Source organism: Phascolarctos cinereus, unplaced genomic scaffold, assembly GCF_003287225.1.
Source record: "Phascolarctos cinereus isolate Bilbo 61053 unplaced genomic scaffold, phaCin_HiC Scaffold_4;HRSCAF=312, whole genome shotgun sequence".
In the NCBI taxonomy this organism is placed as follows: Eukaryota; Metazoa; Chordata; class Mammalia; order Diprotodontia; family Phascolarctidae; genus Phascolarctos; species Phascolarctos cinereus.
This window is the reverse complement of record NW_027555847.1, coordinates 430736908-430760367: the sequence shown is the minus strand read 5'-3', so window position 1 is coordinate 430760367 and position 23460 is coordinate 430736908. Positions and strand designations below refer to the sequence as shown.

At 34.5% G+C, this 23460-nt stretch overlaps 1 protein-coding gene across 1 annotated transcript in view; it reads left to right on the top strand.

Moving 5' to 3' along the window:
* The window catches only part of CDH9 (cadherin 9), a 157640-nt gene extending 138523 nt beyond the window's left edge, over positions 1-19117 (top strand). Inside the window, exons 7-11 of the mRNA XM_021000528.2 lie at positions 6951-7087; positions 7973-8094; positions 15343-15460; positions 15554-15805; positions 18209-19117. Coding sequence (XP_020856187.1) covers positions 6951-7087; positions 7973-8094; positions 15343-15460; positions 15554-15805; positions 18209-18696 — 1117 coding nt within the window. The 3' untranslated portion in view covers positions 18697-19117. The remainder of the gene's footprint in view (positions 1-6950; positions 7088-7972; positions 8095-15342; positions 15461-15553; positions 15806-18208) is intronic.
* Positions 19118-23460: the final 4343 nt, after the last annotated feature.

Below are 23460 nucleotides of genomic sequence, written 5' to 3'. Positions count from 1 at the left end.
CCTGGATTGTTTTACCCATGAGGTATTTCATGTTTTCATCTATTTTTTTTACATTTTTTTGTTTCTGTTTGACTGATTCTTGCTCTCTGATAGAGTCATTAGTTTCTGTTTGTCCAATTCTAGTTTTTAACAGATTGTTTTCTTCTGTTAGTTTTTGTACTTCCTTCTTCAATTGGCCAATTGTTTTTAGGGATTTGTTTTCTTCAGTGTACTTTTTTTCCCATTGGCCCACTGTATTCTTTAAGGACTCTTCTACCTCTCTCATTAGACTTTTAAAATCCTTCTTGAGCTCTTCTAAGAAGGCTATTTGGGCTTTGGACCAGTTCATATTCTCTTTTGATGTTGCAGATGTAGGTTTGTTGACAATGTTATCCTCTTCAGAATTTCTGTCTTTATCTTCACTCTTCTAATAATATGAATCTATGGTATGTTTCTTTTTACTCATGCTGTTTCTTTATTCTCTGGCCTTTAAAGAGATTGAGCTTTCCTGCTGGGGAACAGAGGCACTGACCCAAGCTTCTTGTGTTGGGAGCCTAGGTCTTGGTCACTGGCTTTGTGTGCTGGGGCCTCTTATGTTGGCAATTGGAGGCTGTAGGTTCTGGCAGCTTACCTATGTTGGGCTAGAATCAGCAAGGCTGGAACTTTCAAGCAATTCTAGGTTGCCTGTTTTTCCTTTCCTTTAGCTTTCTTCAGCTCCTTTCAGATGGGTGCTGCAGGGTGTTTATCTGCCTGGGGCCCCTTGAAGTGCTGTCTCCCTCATTTCTGCTAATGCACTGGGAGATTCCTTTGTGGTAGAGTGCTGAGGCACCTGGTGGTTTTCTGTGCTGGTGTCCACCAGTTCACCTGCCCTCATTGAGGCACTTGGAGGTCCAGGTGTTGGTGTTTGCCTGCTCTACCCCCTGGGCTTCAGGATCTCTTCCTGGTTGACAGTTGGCAACAGCTTACCTGGTGTTGGGCTAGAATCAACAAGGCTTGGACTTTAGGAAGACTTTAGGTTGCTTTCCTCAGCTCCTTTCAGATGAATGCTGCAGGGTGCTTATCCACCTGGGGCCCTTTGTAGTGCTGCTTCCCTTATTTTTGCTGAGGAACTGGGAGACCCATTTGCTAGGCTGCTACACTGATGTTCCCCATCTTTCTTGTAGTTCAGCTGTTGCAGGGTTTTTTTTCCCTGGGGTGATATTTTCTGGGTTTCCAAAGGTTGATAGGGGAGGGTGAGAGCGACTACCTTTTTATTCTGCCATCTTAGCTCCCGGAAGCGGAAGTCCTATAGTATTTCTTAATGATGCAATGCCATGTCGTCTGTCTGTGTGTATTTGCAAAATCATTTTAACTATTAGTGCCTACAATATGTCTCTGCATTGTCTTTAGGCCACATGTAATTTGATTTCTTAGAGGCTGTGACATTGCAAGATTCATAACCTTATAGTATTGTCACAAGAACATTCAAGGTAAGAGAGGTAGCGTAGTGAAATGAACAGAGTGCTAGACTTGGAGACAAGAAGATCTGAGCTCAAATCCTTCTTAGGGGATTTGAGGTAGCTTGGTGGCATGGAGGATTGAGTTCTATACCTGGCATCAGAAAGACATGAATTCAAATTTAGCCTCAGATACTTACTAGCTATGCAATGCTGGGAAAAGTCATTAAACCTCTGCTTGCCTCAGCTTCCTCATTTGTAAAATGGGATAGTAATAGTAACTACCTACCAGGATTGTTGTAAGAATCAAATGATATTCTACTTAACTGCTAGCTATTATTATGGGAAGCTTTTCTTCAGCCTTACTCTTTTCACCTGTAAAATAGGAATAATACTATGTATAGTAACTCTAGCACTTAACTCACAGGCTTATTCTGAAGATAAAATGGAATGTCCTTTAGAAACCTGAAAGAGTTCTAAAAATGTCATTTATTATTATTATTATAAAAATAAGATTAATTTTTCACCAAGAACCTTAGGATCACTGGAAGTACTATTTAATTCCCCAAATGAAAGCTACCCAGAATTCTTTCTTTTCAATAGTTGGCCCAATTAATCCATCCTTTGATATGCTCGTCCAAGGACTTTCATTTCAATTCCATGGCATAATGGAGACGGCATTCCTTGTCCTTGTATTTTTGACATAAATTTTTAGGTGTATCTCTTTTGAGTTATCATGAATCTCATTAAGGAAGACCTCAAGGTTTGAGGGCAAAGGAGTTACTGCAATTAACACATTATCTACAAACACCAACATAGAAGATTCCATGGTAAAGCACTTTTGTTACCATCCATTGACCATTCCATGATGAATTGTCACCATCTTTTATATTTAGTTAAAATTGGTATGTAACATATTACATTGACACTTTTATGTCAACTGATGATAATTAATAATAAGGAGAAAGGTAATTGGGATAGTTACATATCATGAATAAGGATTCACAGAGGGAGAGCCTGAGGGTTCCACTGATTCCCATAAAGTGCAAAAAGATCTGAAGGAAAGATATCAGGAGATTGAATGAATTTTTTGTGATGGATCTATGGAAAGATAAGGATAAGAATAATATTGCATGAGAGGCCATAGATGTGTTACAATTTAAACCAATAAAGCAGTGACCAAATTGGTGAGACAACAGTTCTATTGGAGTATATTTACTTATCATGTAATATAATAATAATAATAATAATAGCATTTATATAATGTATTTAGGTTTGTATATATGTGTGCATGTGTGTGTGTGTGTGTGTGTGTGTGTGTGTAATCTCATTTGATCACCCAATCAATTTAAAAATATTTATTAAGGACTCACTATTTTTTGGTGTTTACACTGTTTTAGGGACACAAAGAACGGTTAAAATGGTCCTTGTCTTTAAGGACCTCACATTATAATGGGAGAGACTATATGTATGAATATCTACTTATATAAAAAAATATGTAGATAGTAGATAGAAGGTCATCTCAGTGATGAATTGGGAGACCAGGAAGGGTATCCTACAGAAGGTGGAATTTGAGTTGAGATTTGAGCTATATTGAGTAGGAAAGGGAATTGCTCTTAACCTAAGCAGTATCCTATAACTATAATGCACACATTAGTATTGGACTTATATTGCCAGTAGAATAAAGGGATTTCACTATACCTACTTATGCATGTATTTATTATAATATAATTTGAAATTTGTTGCACTTGGGATAATTATGAATGTTCTTTTCAAAGAATGGCAATTTAACTGGTCAGCAAAAAAACCCACAAAATTATAATTGTAGAAAAAGACATTTGAATTCATGTGAAAAGGTTTTGTTGTTGTTCAGTTGTTTCAGTTGTATCTGACTCTTTGTGATCCCATTTGGGACTTTCTTGGCACATATAGTAGAGTTGTTTTCCATTTCCTTCTTCAGCTCATTTTACAAATGAGGAAACTGAGGCAAACAGGGTTAAGAGACTTGTCCAGGATCACATAGCTAGTAAAGTTTCTGAGGCCAGATTTGAACTCAGGGCCTCCTGACTCCAGGGCCAATAATCTAAATAATCTACACCACCTATCTGCCCCATGAATAGGAATAATACACTAATACACAAATAAAAATGTCACTTTTACCATTCCTCACCGTGCATAACTCCTTATACACTTTTCTCTTTTAACTAACATGAATATAAACTCTTCTCTCTGTGGTGTTCTTTTCCCCTAAATTGGGTCTAGGAGGAGGAGGAGGAGAAGGAGTAGGAATAGGAGTACTAGTAATAGCATTTTTATACCACTTCCTATGTACCAGTCACCATGGTAAGCACATTACACATATTATTTCATTTAATCCTCACAACCACCCTTGGAGATAGATGCTATTATTATCATCATAATTTTACAGTTGAGTAAAATGAGGCAAACAGAGGTTAGGTGACTTATCCAAGGTTGCCCAGATAGCAAATGTTTGAGTTTATATTTGAGCTCAGGTATTTACACCTTATATATTTCAAGCTTATTCTTCACACATACTCATTTGAAAATTCATTTACAATCAGATGAGATAAATAACAAGAGTAAAATAAGGGGGAAAGGGGAAGGGGAAAGGGAAAAGAAAAGAGGGAATACTTCAGTAGAATTAATGATGTAAGGTAGAATACTATGTGTATTAATATTGAGGTATATCATACAAAGTGTACTTAGAGAACAATGCCTTGCAAGAAGTAATTTAATGAAATTGCTTTTCATTATCCCCTCTACAGCATCATTCTTTGCCATCAATTAATTGTCCCTGTACAAATTTGTACTACAGTACTAAGCACTAGATCTTCCTTTTCCATATTCCACAAGTTTCTGAGCTGAATTCCTCTAAATACTAGAAGGGTTTTTGGTTTCCCAATTTACTCCCCTTCTCTTGTTCATAACAAGCCCCTCACTTCCTTTTGAAAATAGTCTTTATTACCTTTTTTTTTTTTCAGGACTATCATGACCCTAGCCAAGTGTCAGTATATATTACTTTGGTTAAAAAAAAAAAAGATAAGAAAAGAAAAAAAAGAAAAATAAACCTTTATGGCTTTTTTTGGATGAATGAATCAATTTCAAATTCTTGTGTTTCCTATGATATGCCTCCATCTTACCTATCCAACTTCATGTTTCACTTACTGTCATAAATCATTTTTTCTCATCCTAACTACCCCTCTTGACACACTTTATTTATTTTAGCTAAAATTTCCCCAACCCTCTAACCCACAAATTCAAGCCACCCTTGCCTTCACGGCCTTTTCCTAGGAGGTCTCCATAGAATGCGACCCTCACCATACACACAAAAAAGTCCTTCTTTATGCATTATTTCATTGTTATTTGCTAGTTGTTTCATGTGCTGAACTTCTGGTCTATCATCTTAAAAGTAATATCAACTATCTACAAGTATTATATATATGTAGGTATATGTGTGTATATATATGTATATATATGCATACATATATACATACATACATGTGTATATATACATATACGTACATACATACATACATACATACATATATACATGCTATAATCTGAAGTCCTAGTCTCCACTGAATACCTCCCTGTTCATGAAGATCGTAGAATAAATAGTATGGGACACTTTTAGGCAAATGTCACCCTGATGTGCAAAGAAACAACAGTATAGACTATTTTATATCCGTGATGATAGAATGACAGTTGATCACACATAAAAGAATATCTGTAGCAGCAATTGCTGCTTTATATAATGTCACAGCTAAGGTTTTAGGGAAGTCTAGTTCCTCTACCAAATAGACCCAAACTCGTGTACTTTATAATTTAATTAAAAGTCTAAGAGGAGGATCCTTCATGCTATAGGTAGATACATATACGCACTTATGTGTATATGTGTGTGTGTGTGTATATATATGTATGTGTATATATATGTATGTATGTATGTGTATAGACATATGTCTGTGCATGTATGCATGTACAATTTTATATTTAGATAGATAGATAAATATGGAATGTTTGGTCTTAGAATTATATAGTCATTATTCAAAGGGAATAAACCAGTGTTAAAGCTGAAGGCAATACCAGCTAGAACATATAGGGAAAATGGTAGGGTATAAATTGTAAGTTTCAAGTTCACTGTAATGCTTGACAAATACTATATCTTTATGTAAGTACCGTAGATATGGAGTCAACAAGCCAGCAAGAAATATGCCAGAAAGTAATTGGATACTGCTTTGTCTCTGGGCAGCATGCAATTGTGGAAATTTCCTGGCATGTGATAAGGACAAGGAGTATCCAGGCTAGCTGGTCCCCTTGGTTAATTTAATTCTTCATTTAGCATGAGTAATTTTACCAAGCTTTATGCCCTGCCTCTATATGAGCCACAGAACAGTGCTTTATGCTGTCACCAATAACAGACTCACCAAATGTTGACATAAACAGAAATCAAAATGCTGTGCATTTTGCACAACACTGGGCAACAAGGTAATAAAGGATTTAAGCCTTCTGGGGACTTAGGGATTTCTACTTATAGATCGTTGGAAACTGATCGGGCACATAGACAACAAGGTAATATTTTCTATAGTATGTTCCTGACATATTCATTAAAGCTGAATGAATGCAGAATTAGAACTTTCTGGTGCTCTATAATGTAACTTGAATAAGGACAGACTGCAAAGATTTAAAGCAACAACAAAAACAAGAAAAAAAATAGGACATTGTGGAAAGAGACTTCGGCTTCTGTAGTAGTGACCGATGCTATTGTAATTAGTTACATGTTACCTGGGGTAGTTAGGTGGTGCAGTGAATAGAGTACTAGGTCTGAAGTCAGGAAGACCTGAGTTCAAATTCAGCTTTAGACTAGCTCATGATCCTGGGCAAATCATTTAACCTTGTTTGCCTTAGTGTCCTCATTTGTTAAAAAAAAAAAAATTAGTCGGAGGAGGAAATGGCAAATTACTCCAGGATCTTTGCCAAGAAAATCCTAAATGGGGTCATGAAGAGTTGGACACAATTGAAAGTACTGAACAACAACAACATAGATCTCTTAGTTATGGTTGCAATTCCAGTCAATATAGAAACCTGGGACAACTCCTCTGTAATCTATTAAGGCAGAGACTTGAGTACCTTAACAAAGGTTTACACCATTTTTTGATAATATTCAATTCAACAGCTAATTATGGGGCACCTCTGACATTTTCCTAAAACTACGCTAGAATAAGAGAAGTCAAATGTAGTAGCACTTAAACCCTGGAAGGTTCATGAAAGCAATCTTAAACATCAGAAAAGACAAATAAGCACTCCAAAGGAAACAGACATAGTGTTGAAGGCCAAAGCTGGGAAAAGCCAAGTATATAGATTCATTCCAAAATGTCAATAATAGTGTTAATATAGTCTCAGAGTCACAATCCATAACTCATCCAGATGTATTTTGTAAAATTATCTGTTTCTTCAAGCAGTAGTAATACAGCCTAAAATTGTGAAACATATTGACATGTGTCTGTTTCCTGACAGATATTCAGTGGATCGACACACTGATTTGGACAGAATATTCAATATCCACTCTGCAAATGGGTCAATCTTCACGTTGAAACCCCTTGACCGAGAAGCATATCCCTGGCACAACATTACCATTACTGCAACTGAAATTAGTAAGTTGAAGATTAATCTATCCAAAGCTATTATGTTTTCACTGGTATATATCCATACCTTACAAGAATCACCCTTACAAAGTTCTGTTTTTCTTTTTTATATTATACCATTTTAGCATAGGTTCTCTTTTTACATCATATCCATTTCTGAAAATTTTTTTCTATTATTAACACTACATTGATTATAAGAAGAAGTATATTTTGTTGATGGGGTCATAATCAGGAAGATTTAGAGAACTGATGCAAAAATACAGAGACAAAAAACAAACAAGGGAATAGAGGATACAAACAGAAACAGACTGAGGGGAAAAAACATTCAGATAATTAAAAAGACAGAAACAAAGAGAATTCAAGCCTTCTTTGGCGTCAAAATGACTTTGGTTCAAGTCCTACATTGGATACATTCTATTGTTAAGGCAAAGTCACTTAATTTCTCAGAGCACCAGACAATCATCTAAGACTATAGGATACAAATAAGTTTCCCACCTGAATCAGTGGAGGGAGTTGTTTCTGCACTGTAAATTTCCTACACTAATGAAGTAACAGGTCTGTGCTAAGTCCCAGGGTAATGTTTATGCATACATACCTCCATATATACAAAACATTTTAGGTCTCTTCTTTGATCATGGGCTAGAGAAAACAACATGAGTTGAATTATTTATCATGCTAAGATAATTAGTTAACAGGATTAATAGCATATTCTAATTTTTAATACCTTCTTTTTTTTATTTGGGTTTTGTAAATATGCTGAAATGTTCATAAGTGATCCAATCTAGAAAATGAACAATCACAGAAGTGACTTGTTGCTAGGTTACAAACGGTGCAGGTGACATCACTGTAATTTTGTAAACGAGACAAAAGTTGTTTGTGTTTTTTTCATTCCAGATAACCCAAAACAAAGTAGTCACATTCCTGTCTTCATCAGAATTTTAGATATAAATGACCATGCACCAGAGTTTGCCAAATATTATGAAACATTTGTTTGTGAAAATGCAAAACCTGGGCAGGTAAATGCATGATATATACAAAATTGTACTTTCTATCCCTCTCCTCTCCTCTTCCTCCTCTTCCTCTCTCTGTCTCTGTCTGTCTTTGTCTGTCTGTCTGTCTGTCTGTCTGTCTGTCTCTCTCTCTCCTTCTATTTACCTTTACTTAGGCAGACGGGATTGAGAAGATTTCACTTTGATACTTTCTTTTACACACATCAATGTATTGCAATATGAAAAGCTTGTTTTCATTCCCCTCTGCCACCTGCCTATTTTATGTGTGGGCTCACAGCTTCCACTGATTTCAAAGAAAATTCCTTGTTGATGATGTTGTTATAGATACCCAGGGATACAAGCAGAGAAGAAAAACATGATTTGCATTAATTTATTCAGCAAACATACAATGAAGATGATATAGATCCCAGACTATTTTGCATAGTCATTGTTATGCTGATGTTGAGTGGCACTCATCAAATTACTGGGATGAAATCCCCATTGAAGCTATCTGCAGTCTGAAAAATAAACTTTACTTACAATAAAGAAAATGATGAGTGATAATTCTTTTATTGATTATTTTATCTGCTTCTTAGGAGCTCTGCCAAGAGAGCTTGCTTTGCCATTATTTTAATGGTCTTGGCTAATATTGACCATGCAAGGAATTTTCCCTAGAAATATATGATTCTAAGTAATAGTCATAAAATTTTTGGGTTGAAAATTCATAAATTGAAATGTTAAATGCAAATAGATAATAAAAATTATGTTCTTGGGATATATTATCTTAAAGTAGATCTATACACCTCATAAATATCTTAAATGTATTAGCATTAAAATCATTCATAACCACATAATAAAGTAAATTTTGTTAAAAGGTATTAAAATGTTACCATGACATATTAATGACTCAGTGGCTCATACAAAGCCATGCATATATGTTACATGTGTATGCATGCACACTGAAACTCACCTACATGCTTCTATGTCTTTGGTAGTCACTCTGGAGGAGGATTATATTTTGGCGTAAATGAAAGAATAAACCCACATGATGCACATCATACCTTCACTCAAAGGAGAAGCTCTCTCAGTTTTATACTTTCAAAAGTTATTTTAGCTCCATTGAAAAGAACTTCACAAAACTTAGGAGAAAAGCAAATTGAGAAAGGGATACTCTTAATTCAATTATATAGTCCAGTATAAATTTCAGTTACAGACCCTTAATCAAGCATTTCAGGATGGTCACCATGATCTAATAATTCCAAGATTTAAAAAAAAAGCCATTAAAGAAACTCCTCTCAGATAAGCTGATGAGAGTTTAGATTTCATAGAAAAAAAAGGATAGCATCCAAGACAAGATAAAAGATGATATGTCACGTTGCACTCTGTCTTTGTCAGATCATTTTTGGAGTGTAGTGTTGTATTTTGGGAACCATATTTTAAGAAATATAAGCTGGAGAGCATCTGAAGAACCATTAAAATGAAGGACCTTAAGATCATGGTTTTTGAATAAACAGTCAAAGGAACTAATGATACTTAGACTAGAAAAAAGAAGACTTGGGGTGGAAGGTATAGTATCACCATCTATAAGTATCTGAAGGGATGCTACATTGAAGAGAGAATAGACATATTCTGCTAAGTCCCACATGGTAGAATTAAGAGTACTAAGTGAAAGTTGCTAAAAGCTTGATAAACTTTGCATTTATTTGGCTTGATTTAAATAACATATGAGGGAAAACTTAACAATTATAGTAAACTAAACTGAAAATGTCTACCTTGGGAGTTAATGGTTTCCTTATAACTGAAATCTTCAAACATAGGATAAATGATGACTTTTCAGGTAAACTGTACAGAGGATTCTTGTTCAGTTACTGGCTAAACTAGGTAAGATTTGAAGTACCTTCCAACTCTGAGAATCTGTGATTCTATGATGTCTTAGGTAGATTTGACTGCCATTAGATATGGCATTTAAGAGATCTCTAGGGTAAGGAAGTTTTAGTTGAATGATGAGGTCAGAAACCAGACTGTAAACAGTTAAGAAAAGAGGAAAGCGAGTGGAAGCATCTATTGCAGATAACTTTCTCACTCCACTTTCTAGCTGCAGCTCTGCTTGGTTTCACCTGCATGGGACAAGGTGCCTTGGCTGGGTAATCACTACTACCCATTCTACCTAATCAAGGAATTTAGCTACAAAAAGGAGGAGAGGCATGGGATGATAACCAGAAGAGATGAATATATCAAGTTAGGTTTTTTTTTTTTTGAGGATGGGGGAAACATGGGCATGTTTATAGGTAGTAGGGAAACAGCCAGTAGATATGGGGAGATTGAAGATAAGTGAAAAAAGTAGGATAATAGAGAGGGATATCTGTTGGAGAAGACAGGGTAGAGTGGGATGACTTGTAGAAATAGAGTGGTTTGCCTTGGCAAGGCTAAAGGACACCTCTTCATGTGTGAAGCAGCAGAAGGAATATGGGAAATGTGAGGTGAAGAAGAGGTCAACAGAGGAAGCTCTCTGTGAATGAATGACCTCATTTTTTTCATTGAAACATGATTCAAGTTTCTCACTTCAGAGGGTGAGGGGAGTAGGAATTATGAAAGGTTTGAAGAAAGATGAAAAGGTTTAGACAACCTGCTCTGGTAAGTGGAATAGTGAGTCAATTAGAAAAGTGTAGATTTATCTCATTTCAGTGGGATTACATAACAAATTCATAGTGAATCTAGTCAGCACAGTTTCATAATTTTCTCCAGTTTCTTCTCTTTATTACTTATCAAAGGAGTTGAGGTGAATTTAGTGTAAAGATGATAACAAATGCATTAAACTGATTTACTCTGATATGAGGTAAACTGATTTACTCTAAGGTCTGTCAAATTAGAAAGCCTGCTTAACCTTCCAAGGTTATTGTCAGTCAATTGATAAATATTTATTAAGAGCTTACTAAATTCCAGGCACTGTGCAAAGCTCTAGGGACACAAAAATAAAATAAAAATAAAATTAAAAGTCAATCTCTGCCCCTCATAAACTCAAAATCTAATGGAGTACACAACATGTAAACTACTATGTATAAATAAGGATAAATAAGGCATAATCAACAGAGGGAAACCACTAGAAGGAGAGATTGTAAAAGATTTCCTTTAGAAGGTGGAACTTTAGTTGGGATTTGAAGGAAGATAGGGAAATTAGGAGGAAAGATGAGGAGGGAGAACATTCCAGGCATGGGAGCTAGTCAGTCAACATGTCTGGAGTTTGGATATGGAATCTTGTGTGGGAGGAAGATTACAAAGGACAGGGCCACTGGATAAAACAAAATGTATGGGGATATGTAAGATGCAAGAAGACTGGAAAGATGAAAAGGGGGAGGGAGACATTATGAAGGTCAATGAACAACAGAAGATTTCATATTTGACACTTTAAAAGAAGGTTCTTGTGAAGCCTTATATCATTGAACCAAATAACTAATAATGGATTTTTGTCCTTGTGACAAAATGAGTTAAAAGAAAAAAAATTAGACAGTGTGGCAAAATATATTGTGATAAGAATATTCTCAGAACTCAAATTTTCCTGCCTACTATTTCTACTATGGCCAGCTTGCTCTATTCAAAGCTCATACTCCCTACTGACTTTAAAAGTTTTTGTTTCATGTTTTCTCCTCGACTTATACCCCTTACCATAGGTATGCATGGAGGATGAAGTGGGTATACACATATATGCCTAGCACACCCAGGAACAATGATTATTTCTTATCCTTCGTCCCATACTCTAGGCATACACATGCTCCCTATCAATGACTGATGTACTTAAAATGGCTTCATATGGTATAGCATTTTTACTTGATACAACCTTCTCTCTCTCTCTCTAGTCATCATCACACCTAATTCCCTGCTTCACTTTTACCCCACCCAAATTTCAGATTAAGGAACCCTTTATATGTAGATAAACTACTCAGAGTACCACTGGTAAGTCTAATGGTTTTAGACAGACTTTCAGAGCAATGGAATTTTGAATGTGCACTATGTCAGTTTCATTTAATGTTTAGTAATTACTTCTTCATCATCAGAATTCGAGGCAGTTCAGTCAGGCAGAATTTATAGTGAGAAGTGAATTATATAATCACTCCCATTACCAAGTATGTTACTCATCTCAATTATTTCACTTTATTTTTGAGTTCATCTAAAGTATTGAGGTCTATGAAAAATCAAACTCTCTTATTGATATGTCAGAGAACTGCACTTCTAATTAAGATACAACTGGATAACAGCATGTAGAGAACACACTACCTGGTTAATTTTAAAACCTACTGATATTTAAAATTAAGCTCAAATGTATCACTTAAAATCTCAGTCACTGTGGAAGCTAATGAACCATCTAGAATACTGTATTATTCTATATAATTTCCAAGTTATTTCTTTCCAAAATTAGTATATTCAAGAATTTAGAAACACCTATAATCAGATATTGAATTAATAGTACTTCATTTACCTAAATTATTCTGAGCCTCTGTTTCCTTATCTACAAAATGATGGCAGTGTACTAAATTTCTCTAGGGTCATCCTAACTCTAAAACAGTAAGAGTCTATGGAAATGAATACAAATCACCACACAAAAGTCAAAATATGGCTCACAGTTTTGTACTGTTAATAGCAGCACTGCTACTGCTGCTGCTGCTGCTACTACTACTACTACTACTACTGATGATGTTAATGATGATGATGACTTATATCTAATGGCTTAAAAGGTTTCAAAATACTTCACCTGCTTTCTGTTCTGGTACCTATTAAATACACTTTCTGCAAGAATCCTTTCCTGATACTGCTTAATGTTAGTGCCTTCCCTCTAATGTTATCTTCAATTTCTCTTGTCTATATTGTGTCAGTACACAATTGTTTCCATGTTGTCTCTCCTATTAGCTAGTGGGTTTCTTGAGAGCAGGGACTTTTTACTTTTCATTTCTGTGGAACCGTAGCACTTAGCATAGTGCCTACAACACCATATGTGGTTAATTAAATGACTGTTGAGATAACCTATTCAGGGTTTCCCAAAAGTAGTATGGTTTAAAATTTAAAACTATAATGAATTCAAAAAAGTTCTGGCTTCAAACTTCACCATGAGTTTTGGGAAACCCTGTAAAATATCATTTGGTCCTTAAGCTTTTCAAGCGATGTTCTGCATATAAAATGATTATAAATGTTTCAGTTATGTTATAAATAAACTGATTGAGAATATAAACGTCCTACCAGAATAATGTGCATATTGTCACATCTCCTATTTGCTAGTTCTTCTGACTATTTCATCTATCATGTCTTCCATTTCAAGTCAACAGCTGCGTTTGGTACAGAGAGTTTCATAATGTTTCCTGATATATTTTCTACCTATTGGATAAGCATTTTTTTTTTCCTCAGAGGTTTAAGAAATGTGAAAGAATTAGGCCTAGGGTTGTAAAATGTTTCATTATTGATTGATTAAAAACAAAGACAGTTTCCCTTACACATTACACATCTAATAAAATATTGCCTTAGTTGCTAATGAAATGTTCACTAACGTCATGATTGGTAATGCTGTTATGAATGTGTATTAAGGAATTTAGAAGAAGGGATAAAAAAAGATAACTTTTCAAAACCATTAACTTTGTGTTTCCACTGTACTGAACTTCCCAGGAAAATATACTGAGAAGTTAATAAAAAAATATGATTCTTCTAGGAAGCTAGAATAAATGTGTACAATAAATGAGAAATACTCAAGTGACTTTCTGAATAACTAAGGTGGTTTCAGATACTCTAGTTAAGTGCCATAAGGCACTGGGATTCATTATATGCTGGCATCATTTCAGAAAGTAGTAATTCTAAATGCCTGTCATATAACAAGTAGGTTTTTATATCAGCAATTGGTGATTATAATGTACTTGGCTAACATTTATATTATGATAATGCATTAAGACCAGATTAATAAGAGAAATAAGACAGTACCAATATGGCAACATTAAAGATTTTGTTTTGTTTTGTTTTTGTTGTTGTTGTTTGTTTGATTTGCTTTTTCCTTGGTTCAGGATATAGAATGCAAAGAACATTGAGTGTAGTGAATAGGAAAGGAGTTTATCTGAGGCTTCCCAATTCCCTTTGTATAAGAATCATAGATTTTTACGATTTGAGGGGATCCTTGGGGCAATCCTTTCTTACCTAAGTATAAATCTCCTCTAAAATATGGTCAACTAACCTCAACTTGATTCTACCACTTACTTTGTTTACTCATCCTCCCCACATTACTGAGCACTGTTAGAGAAAGTCACGGAAACTCATTGATATCAACTACTATAAATTTAATCTTTGTGTGCATAAACTCTGTTATGCCCTCACTGCTATTCGGTAAATCCTCTATTTGACTCTTATCAGATTCCTGTTTCATTCCAATAACAATTATTGTTATTAATAATAATTAGCATTATAATAATTTGTATTTTCAATTTCCCTTCCACATTCCCATGTCCTACACACAGAATAAACAACTTAGATTTCTACTTTGCTAAGATTTAGAAAATCTGATGGAATTCTCTCTACTCTCCTTCTTTACTCCTTAACACATCTCATTTTCATCATCCATCTTTCCTCCTTTCTTCATCTCAGAGGAAGGGGGATACATCCTATTCCCTTTCTAAGGATAACAACTCTACCTATATTCTTTCTCCCATTCTTACTCATCTTCTTCAGGATCTTGGTCCTGCAGTTATGCCATCTTTGTCATTTATCTTTAATCTCTCCTTTTCCATCTTTCTGAAAATATGAACAGGTCTGCTTAGTCATCATCATCATCAACAACAACAAAAACAGCAACAATATCAACCACAATTTCTGTTCACTAGTTTACTGTGCCCTATCTGATCTCTTAAAATGAAAGATCCCCAAGGTCATGTGTTCATCACCTCTCATCCTCTCTTTTTAAGTTCTCTTTGTACTTTTATTTATTCCCACAATGCCTCTGTCCCAAGTTCTAAACCTGCATGTAAATTACTGCTTGAAGTTTGACTCTCTATATCTATTCTTAGGAAATTCATTTAAAAGTTTTTTGTTTGATTTCCTGCTATTAAAGGAACCAGTAAATGGTAAAAAAGCTATATATTAAACATATTATTTTTCTCCTGACAGTTGCATTAAAAAAAAGGTATATAATTCAATAATGGCTTAGCCATACTGGAATTTAAAAAAAAAGATTCATTTAGTGCAACATTTTCCTAAAAACAAAGCAATTTGAATTTCCTTCTAATGACAATGTAACTATTGTTTTTCCAGTTGATTCAGACAATCAGTGTCATGGACAAAGATGACCCTCCTCGAGGACACAAGTTCTTCTTTGAACCAGTACCAGAATTTCCTCTTAATCCAAACTTCACAATTGTAGATAATAAAGGTATACATGAGCCTTACTCATCAAATTTATTTATTATTTACCTCTCTGAGATACTTAATAGCTTATCACATTTTTTCATGTTTTTTCTTATAGATAACACAGCTGGTGTACTGACTAGAAAGGATGGGTATAGCCGCCATAAAATGAATACTTATCTCCTACCAATTTTAATATTTGACAATGATTATCCAATCCAAAGTAGCACTGGAACACTAACAATCCGTGTGTGTGCCTGTGATAACCAAGGAAATATGCAGTCCTGCAATGCAGAGGCCTTGATCCTTTCAGCTGGTCTGAGTACAGGGGCTCTCATTGCTATTCTCCTATGCATCCTCATACTGCTTAGTAAGTGACTGTGTAAATAAACACTCTTTCAACTTGCAAAGTATCTACCTCTCTTTTAATCAGCATTATATCTGGAAAATATTTGTAGGTAGAGAATAAAAAATGCCATTTTAATTTTCATATTATCTTAATAATGCCTATACATTTATATTAGTTGGCTACTTCTTAATTATGTTGAAAAGGACAAACATTGCTGGCATTTGCAAACAATGCTGAATTAAGAATAAATTTGGTAAATGTATTTGGTGTCTAATAGGCAAAAGCATAAAAACTTTTACACTGCTCATACTAATTACAAGGAACAACTTAATAATTGCAATATAAATTTGTTATATAAAGGTATAGTACTTCAATTAAATAAATTAAAGATTGTATTTATTCTGAACTGTTACCATGATCACTTCAAGGCATATATATATATATTATATATATATATATATATATATATATATATATACACACACACACATATACACATATGTGCGTGTGTGTGTGTGAGTGGGTGGGTGTAATTTTTTTCCAAATAAATGTGGGTTTCACAATTACAAATGTTTTATTTGAGTGTGTCCTAACAGGACAACCATTTGATTCAATTGAACAGTTGTTCCACTGTCAAACAATTCAAAAACATTCATTTCCTTAGCTGTTCAGCCTGAAATCCTTATGCTGAGGGCAGTGAGGCCAGCCAAATTTATTTTCAAATGCTATTCCAAGCTGGCTGCTTTTCACTGAAAACCCTCACAAGCCACCTGGATGACTTCCCATTGGCCAGGAAATCTTGCAGGACTTCAGCGGATGCCTAAGGGAAATGGCTGAGAAATCATTTGTGCAGCTAAAATGATCCAAATATTTTCAAAAAATATTTTCTTGGGGTAGGAATAGGGGCAAATTATGCCAACAGCCAATACACAAATAAATGCAACCAGCTGTCAGGATTCAACTGTTCACATACATTAAAAAATATTTTTATGTCCCCAAGATGATTCAGTTATGATTAGAGTTGTGCTGGCAACTACTACTGAATTTATCTTATTTCCTTTATCCATAAGGAACTATTATTTTAAGCAGTTTATTTCCTACAATTATACATAGTAACACCTATGTGTGATCCATGTATATGTGTGTGCATTGTATATTTCTCTATTTCAGTAATACATAGTGATACATAGGAGTACTGCCAATTTCAAAAAAGTCCCTCGAATTTGCATAATTTATCTTTAGCAGATACAATCCACAACTTTTCTCTTGTAGAAAGGGAGTGGCATGTTTCTCCCTTTTCCAACTATAAACAACTAAAAAAGTCCAAAGTACCTTCCTTCAATTTCTTACCATCCTTTCTAGATACTGTGTCTTTATCCAGCTCTGTCTTCCATTAAAATTAACGCTCATCCTAGAACTTTACTTATTTACCAAGCACAAATTCTTTAGAAAAGTATATTAAACAGATATTCCTTAATCTCTTTGTCTTTCCTTATGTGAATAAAGAGAGCCCCAGTGCTATGATATCACAACCATCTTTTGAAAGTTATAGTGGTAGGCAGTGACATCCCCCCACAAACACACACACTTTAGATAAAACAAACAAAAAGTAAGAGCTCCTTCCCAAACGATAGCCTTCTTTGGAGTTAACATGGGATATACGAATTATGAAGGCATGAGGTAGACAATTATAAGCACATTAAAAAAAAAAAAGTAGAAATCCATAGAATATTTTTGAATGATATCAATGAGGGTAAAGTTATACTGAATTATATTTAGTTAAGAAAATTGAATAAAACTCTCCTGGTTAAGTATAGACTATTTCTAAAATTTTGATGTTACATGTAAAGGCTTTGGAGTACCATGAGGCATTGCACCCTTCCAAATAGTTGTGTTTCAGAAAAGATCTAGTCATAAATGGTTTGTCAAGTTCTGCCTGTTTTTTAAAAGGTAAAAAAAACCCAAACAAACACATATATAGTGCATAACATCACAAGCTCTTCCTCTAAATTTGGAAGCTCAGCAAACCCTAAGGATATGCAAGATGCAGTATGACTTTCCTTAGCTCTTTCCTCAATGGGTCAGGACAGTATAATTTGTAATCAGGCTTACACAAAACTCTAGGCCTGGACAGGAAAGGGGCAATCATTATTTGAAGTTATAATGATGTAAAATATGGTGATTGATTATAGCCCAATGGAAACATGAAGTGTGAATTTGAATAATGTAACCACTTCACCTGGATTCATTATTTTCACTCATTGAGGCCTAGCTATACTTTTTTCCTGAATCTCAAGGCTCTCTCTCTGATATCAGAGAATAACCAGCTTTTTTTATTTGACAATTTTATCCAATTCAGATCACCATAATATGCTTTTTTCCAGTCATTAAAATTTATCCATTTTCTTTTATTTTCTGTCTCAGTTCTAGTTGTTCTATTTACTGCACTCAAGAGACAGAGGAAAAAGGAACCCTTGATCATTTCAAAAGATGATGTTCGAGACAACATTGTGACCTATAATGATGAAGGTGGGGGGGAAGAAGACACCCAAGCTTTTGACATTGGGACACTACGGAATCCAGAAGCCAGAGAAGACAGTAAACTCCGAAGGGATGTAATGCCTGAAACTATTTTTCAGATAAGGAGGACTGCTCCATTGTGGGAAAACATTGATGTACAAGACTTTATTCACAGAAGATTAAAAGAGAATGATTCAGACCCAAGTGCTCCACCTTATGATTCCCTAGCAACATATGCTTATGAAGGGAATGATTCCATAGCAGATTCTCTCAGTTCTTTGGAATCGCTTACTGCAGATGGTAACCAGGATTATGATTATCTCAGCGACTGGGGACCTCGATTTAAAAAACTTGCAGATATGTATGGGGGAGACGACAGTGATCGAGACTGATAAAAGTTACCAGTGACTTACTGGGTCAGTATTAATGAAAGTAATGTCCTTATTGCTAACTTAAGTGGCCTGCATTCTCTTACTTGGGGGAAAATACAAACTCAAACACATAAACAAAACATAAGTGTCGTCTTAGTAAGGATTTGCTTAATCAATAAGTCCACGTGAATGAATATGAATGGTATAGCTATAAGAAATTTTCACACTCTCTGCCTAAAAACCTTGGAAGGAAGATGCATAACATCAGTAAAGATAACAAAAGGCTTTTTGTGCCTTTTCAAAGAGAAGGAAACTTTAATTTTTTTTTTCTTATCTTGCTTACAGTCACCTTTATTATATGGGACATTGTGCAACTACTTTGTAAACTAATATGAAAAAAATCTAAATAACTATTACTGCCATATTTATTGAGTTGAAGAAGTCTTTGTGTTGATTCATTCATGATATTTTTATAAATGTATACTTATATTTTTGTATTTTTATGAAATAAACTAGTATTTATAAAAATTAAATACTTTTTACTTTTTTTCTAAAGGCCTCCTTAATTTTCCCCTTATAACTACAGAATCATGGAATCTTTAGAATGTGAGGAACCTTGGCGTGAACCCTTTCCAATTCCCAAACTGTTCATCCAATACCTGCTAGAACGCCTCCGGTCATAAGAATATCATTACCTCCTGGGGCAATCTGTTCCCTTTTCAGACAGTTCTAATTATTATAAATTATTTCTTTATATGGTAACTTTATATGGTAACATCAATATGAGTATTCCCAATAATGGTGGACACTGCAATCCATGTATGACTTCTGATCCTATGACATTTTTACTTATATTTTTATATGAATTCTATATAGAGAAATTAACTAACATTAGCCAACATTCTGGAACACTTCCCCCAGTTCTTTGAACATTGTGTGCAAGTTAGTGCAACACTTAGAAGTGTCTATCGATCTGCTTTCCTTTACTCTCACTAAATGATTGTCTTAGTTGCTATCCTAGATACAGTATACATTCTTGGCTGATGTCTCTCAATCCACAGATATCTTCCCACCTAAAATGTTCAATGCATTGACCCAAATTCTACTCTTTCAAGCCAAACAAAAGAATCTAATCCTTTTTCTATGTATCATGGCAAATATTATTTTACCATATACCCAACAATATGCCCTCTGGACCCACAGCTATTAATAACTTATTTCCCAACATACCCTAAGGATCCCTGGGCCTTGCAGCGGCACATTTACTATCTCCAGGTCCTTCCATCAATCTGGATGCTGAAGACTCCCTTTTATAATTTCTGTCTGTTGTAACTATAAGGTGAACCCCTTTGAGCAGGGAATGTTTTTGTTTTCCTGTTTGAAAAGCCAATGATTAGTACAGTATTTGGTACATAATAAATACACATGAAATGTTCATTTAATTCATATATTCACTTAAATATTTAAAAACAGTGAAGATGTCAATCAAGTTCTCTTAGTTTCACCCTGAATAACCCATATTCCTTCCACCATTCCTCACATGGCATAGTTGTGATTCCTCACTCTGTCTCTTAAATTCTGGTATGTAGAATGGAATGGAATACTCATTTTTATTATTTTATTAATTCCCCCACACCTGAAATGTTCTCTCTCCTTGTCTCTGTCTCATGGCCATCCTGGATTCCTTCAAGGCTCAACTAAAATTTACTGTCAGCAAAAGGCTTTCCAGGTTGTCCACACTGCCTTTGATTCTCTAATTTTATTGATTAACAATAAAATTTCATTAGTTATTTTTTTGGCTGATGCTACATTATTGATATATTGAACTTGAAATCCAACAAAATTCTCCAAATATATTTTTATAAAGAAAAAAATCTATCATGTATTTTTTTATACCAAAGGTGATTAATTTGGTATTTGATATAAATAATTTTCCTTTAATCCTTGGTGAACAAAATGTTGCACATCAGTGCTCCTTTTGTATATACTCACGAAATAGATGTTTGCATCTAAGTACAATTCTTCATGGTTATTCCTATTAAATCTAGTCATGTTAGATTTAGCATATCATTCAAAGTTATTGAGATCTTTGTTTTATTAGGATTTTGTTATTAGACATGTTAACTATCCCTCCAGCTTTAAGTCATTTATACATTTATATATTTGGTTAGCAGACCATCTGTATTTTCATTCAAGTCATTGATCAAAATGTCAGAAAGAATAGAAGTGAGGACAGCGTTCTGCAGCATACTAGCATACTATTAGAGAATTTCTCTAGGTTGATGTTAATTCATTAATCACTATTCTTAAAGTCAGTTACTGCAGGTGATGACAAATTGGACCTGAATTTTATAATATAGTGACTTCATTTTGCCAAGACTTTTTTTCTATTTTGATTATATAGTAAACCAATTAATAAAGTTTGTTCCCCTACGGTTAGTTGGCCAGAATCATGATAGACACGATGATGATTCTAAAAACAGATTTCATTTATGTATTGCTTTAAAGTTTCTTAAGTGCTTGAAATATGTGATTTACTTCTGGTAGCAAACTTATAAGAAGAAACTGACTCAGAGGTTAAGTGATTTGTTCAGTGGAGATATTTTATAATAGAGAGAGAATTAATGACTCCTGATCAACTAATAAATAAGCATTTATGAACTCTAACTTTGCGTAAGTGCTATCCAAGATACTGTGAATAAAAAGAAAATAATGAATCAGTCACTACCCTTAAGGACCTGATATTCTTTTATAGGTAAATGACATAGACCAATATAATATATTGTGTTCATCTATTACCAAAAGTTTAGAAATATGGCAGTATATCTACATGCAATTCTTAGGTTTGTGCATAATTGCTTGATTTTTTTTTAATGTAACATAATTGTGAAGTTTTACTGCAATTCTCATGGAGATCAAATTAGTCATGGTTACAGAAGGTAACCATATTTCATCTACCTTTTATTTAAACTCTATAGAATTAAATCATTTTAGTTATAATGGTTTTGAAGATAATGTTAATTAAAATCTGGGAAATCAAAATGCCTGGAGGTGCAATCAAAGCATAATTACAGTTTTCTTTTCAAATTAAGGGTCAGTGTCTCTCTAGTAGCCTGAATTTAATCATATCCAGAGTGTACTATGCTCTTTTTAAAGTATGAGAAATTCACAGAAGAACTAACACTGGAAAGTATAGATCTTGAATACACATAGATTATGCACACTTCATTCCATTCTTTAAATGTGCCTTTAGCTTTAAATAAGGTATAATTTATCCACAAGCATAAAACCTTATTCAATCATTGACTTGGTCAGTATTTATATAGGATCATGTTCATTTCATGGAAATATTGACAATTCATCAAAATTCAGATCCAGTAGAGTAGAAGGTGCTACTCCTGGTGTTTGGTAGATGGTGTCAAGAACCAAGACCCAGAGATTAAACGGACCTGACAGGTGATCCAGGAAAGTCCAAACAGAGAGCAGCCAAGGCCCAACAGGAAAGAGAATATCATCAGAGCATAAGCATTTGTAATCAGTAGAAATTTAGACAGATTTCACTAAAGATATGTTAACTTACTAAGCTAGTCTATTCACAAAATAAAGTAGGTGGTAGGCAGTGGGGAGGTTTGAGAAGACCTTAGGTATCATCTAATCCTTTTATTTTTCATCTGAGGAAACAGAAGCTTGCATCACAGTTAAAAACAAGGGCAGCTGGAAATCAAAGCCCAGTCTTTCCCATGACTGTTAAAATGGTCTTTCCATAGCACCGCTATACTTCAAGAGAAAAGATCCAAGTTTATGTTAAACATTAGTATCAAGGAAGTCTAATTTTGAAGTGAAAGCAGGATTTCCAAGGAAGGACTCAGAGGCAGGACCCAGTCCTCAGAAATATTAGTGATATGAAGATAGGGCCCTCATTCCTGGAAGAACTAAAGCATGGGGCAGCAAGGTAATAATGTGAGGATTAAACAATAGAAAATGACAAGAATAGTAGATAATTGGATAGACTTGGGCCTGAGATCAGAACTAAGTTCAAATGTGACCTTCATATACTTACTAAGTCATGGCAAATCAATTAACCTGCATTTGCCTGTTTTCCCATCTGTAAAATGGACAAAATAATGATGCCTACCTCCCAAATTTGATATTATAGTATGGGTAATGTTCCTTATTAATTAATTTTGTTTTTTCTGTGCAGATGACTAAGCTAGTCTTCTGTTATTTACTGTAGATCTTACTGATTGGGATCTACAGTTTTCCAGGACATGATGTTTTTAGCCCAATACCACCTACAAACAAGAATGACTAAAGAATTTAATGATTTCTTTAATAATTTTGACTTTGGGTAAGACACGTTCAAAAACTGTGACAAACACCATTGTTGGACTTACTTCTATCTGGTTTATTCCTAGCTTTACATTAATAAGAGGATTAGTAAAAATAAATAAATAAAAATCAGATTGCTTCTCATAGAAAAGACTTATCTTCTATGTTTGACTTCAAACTGCATCATTCAAGTGAAATTACTTGTCCAAAGTTATCAGTGATTTCTTTATCACCAAATCTAGTAGGCTTTTATCAGTCCTTATTCTTATTGACACTCGTGATCATCACTAGTCTTTTGATAGTCTGTTTTTTCCAGGTTTTTGTCACATTACTTTGTTCTGCGTCTCCTTCTACCTAACTATTCCTTCTCAACCTCCTTTGCTACATCAGTATCCAGGTCATGTCTGTTAATCATTGGTATCCCACAGGGCTCTATCCTAGGCCCTCTTTTCTTCT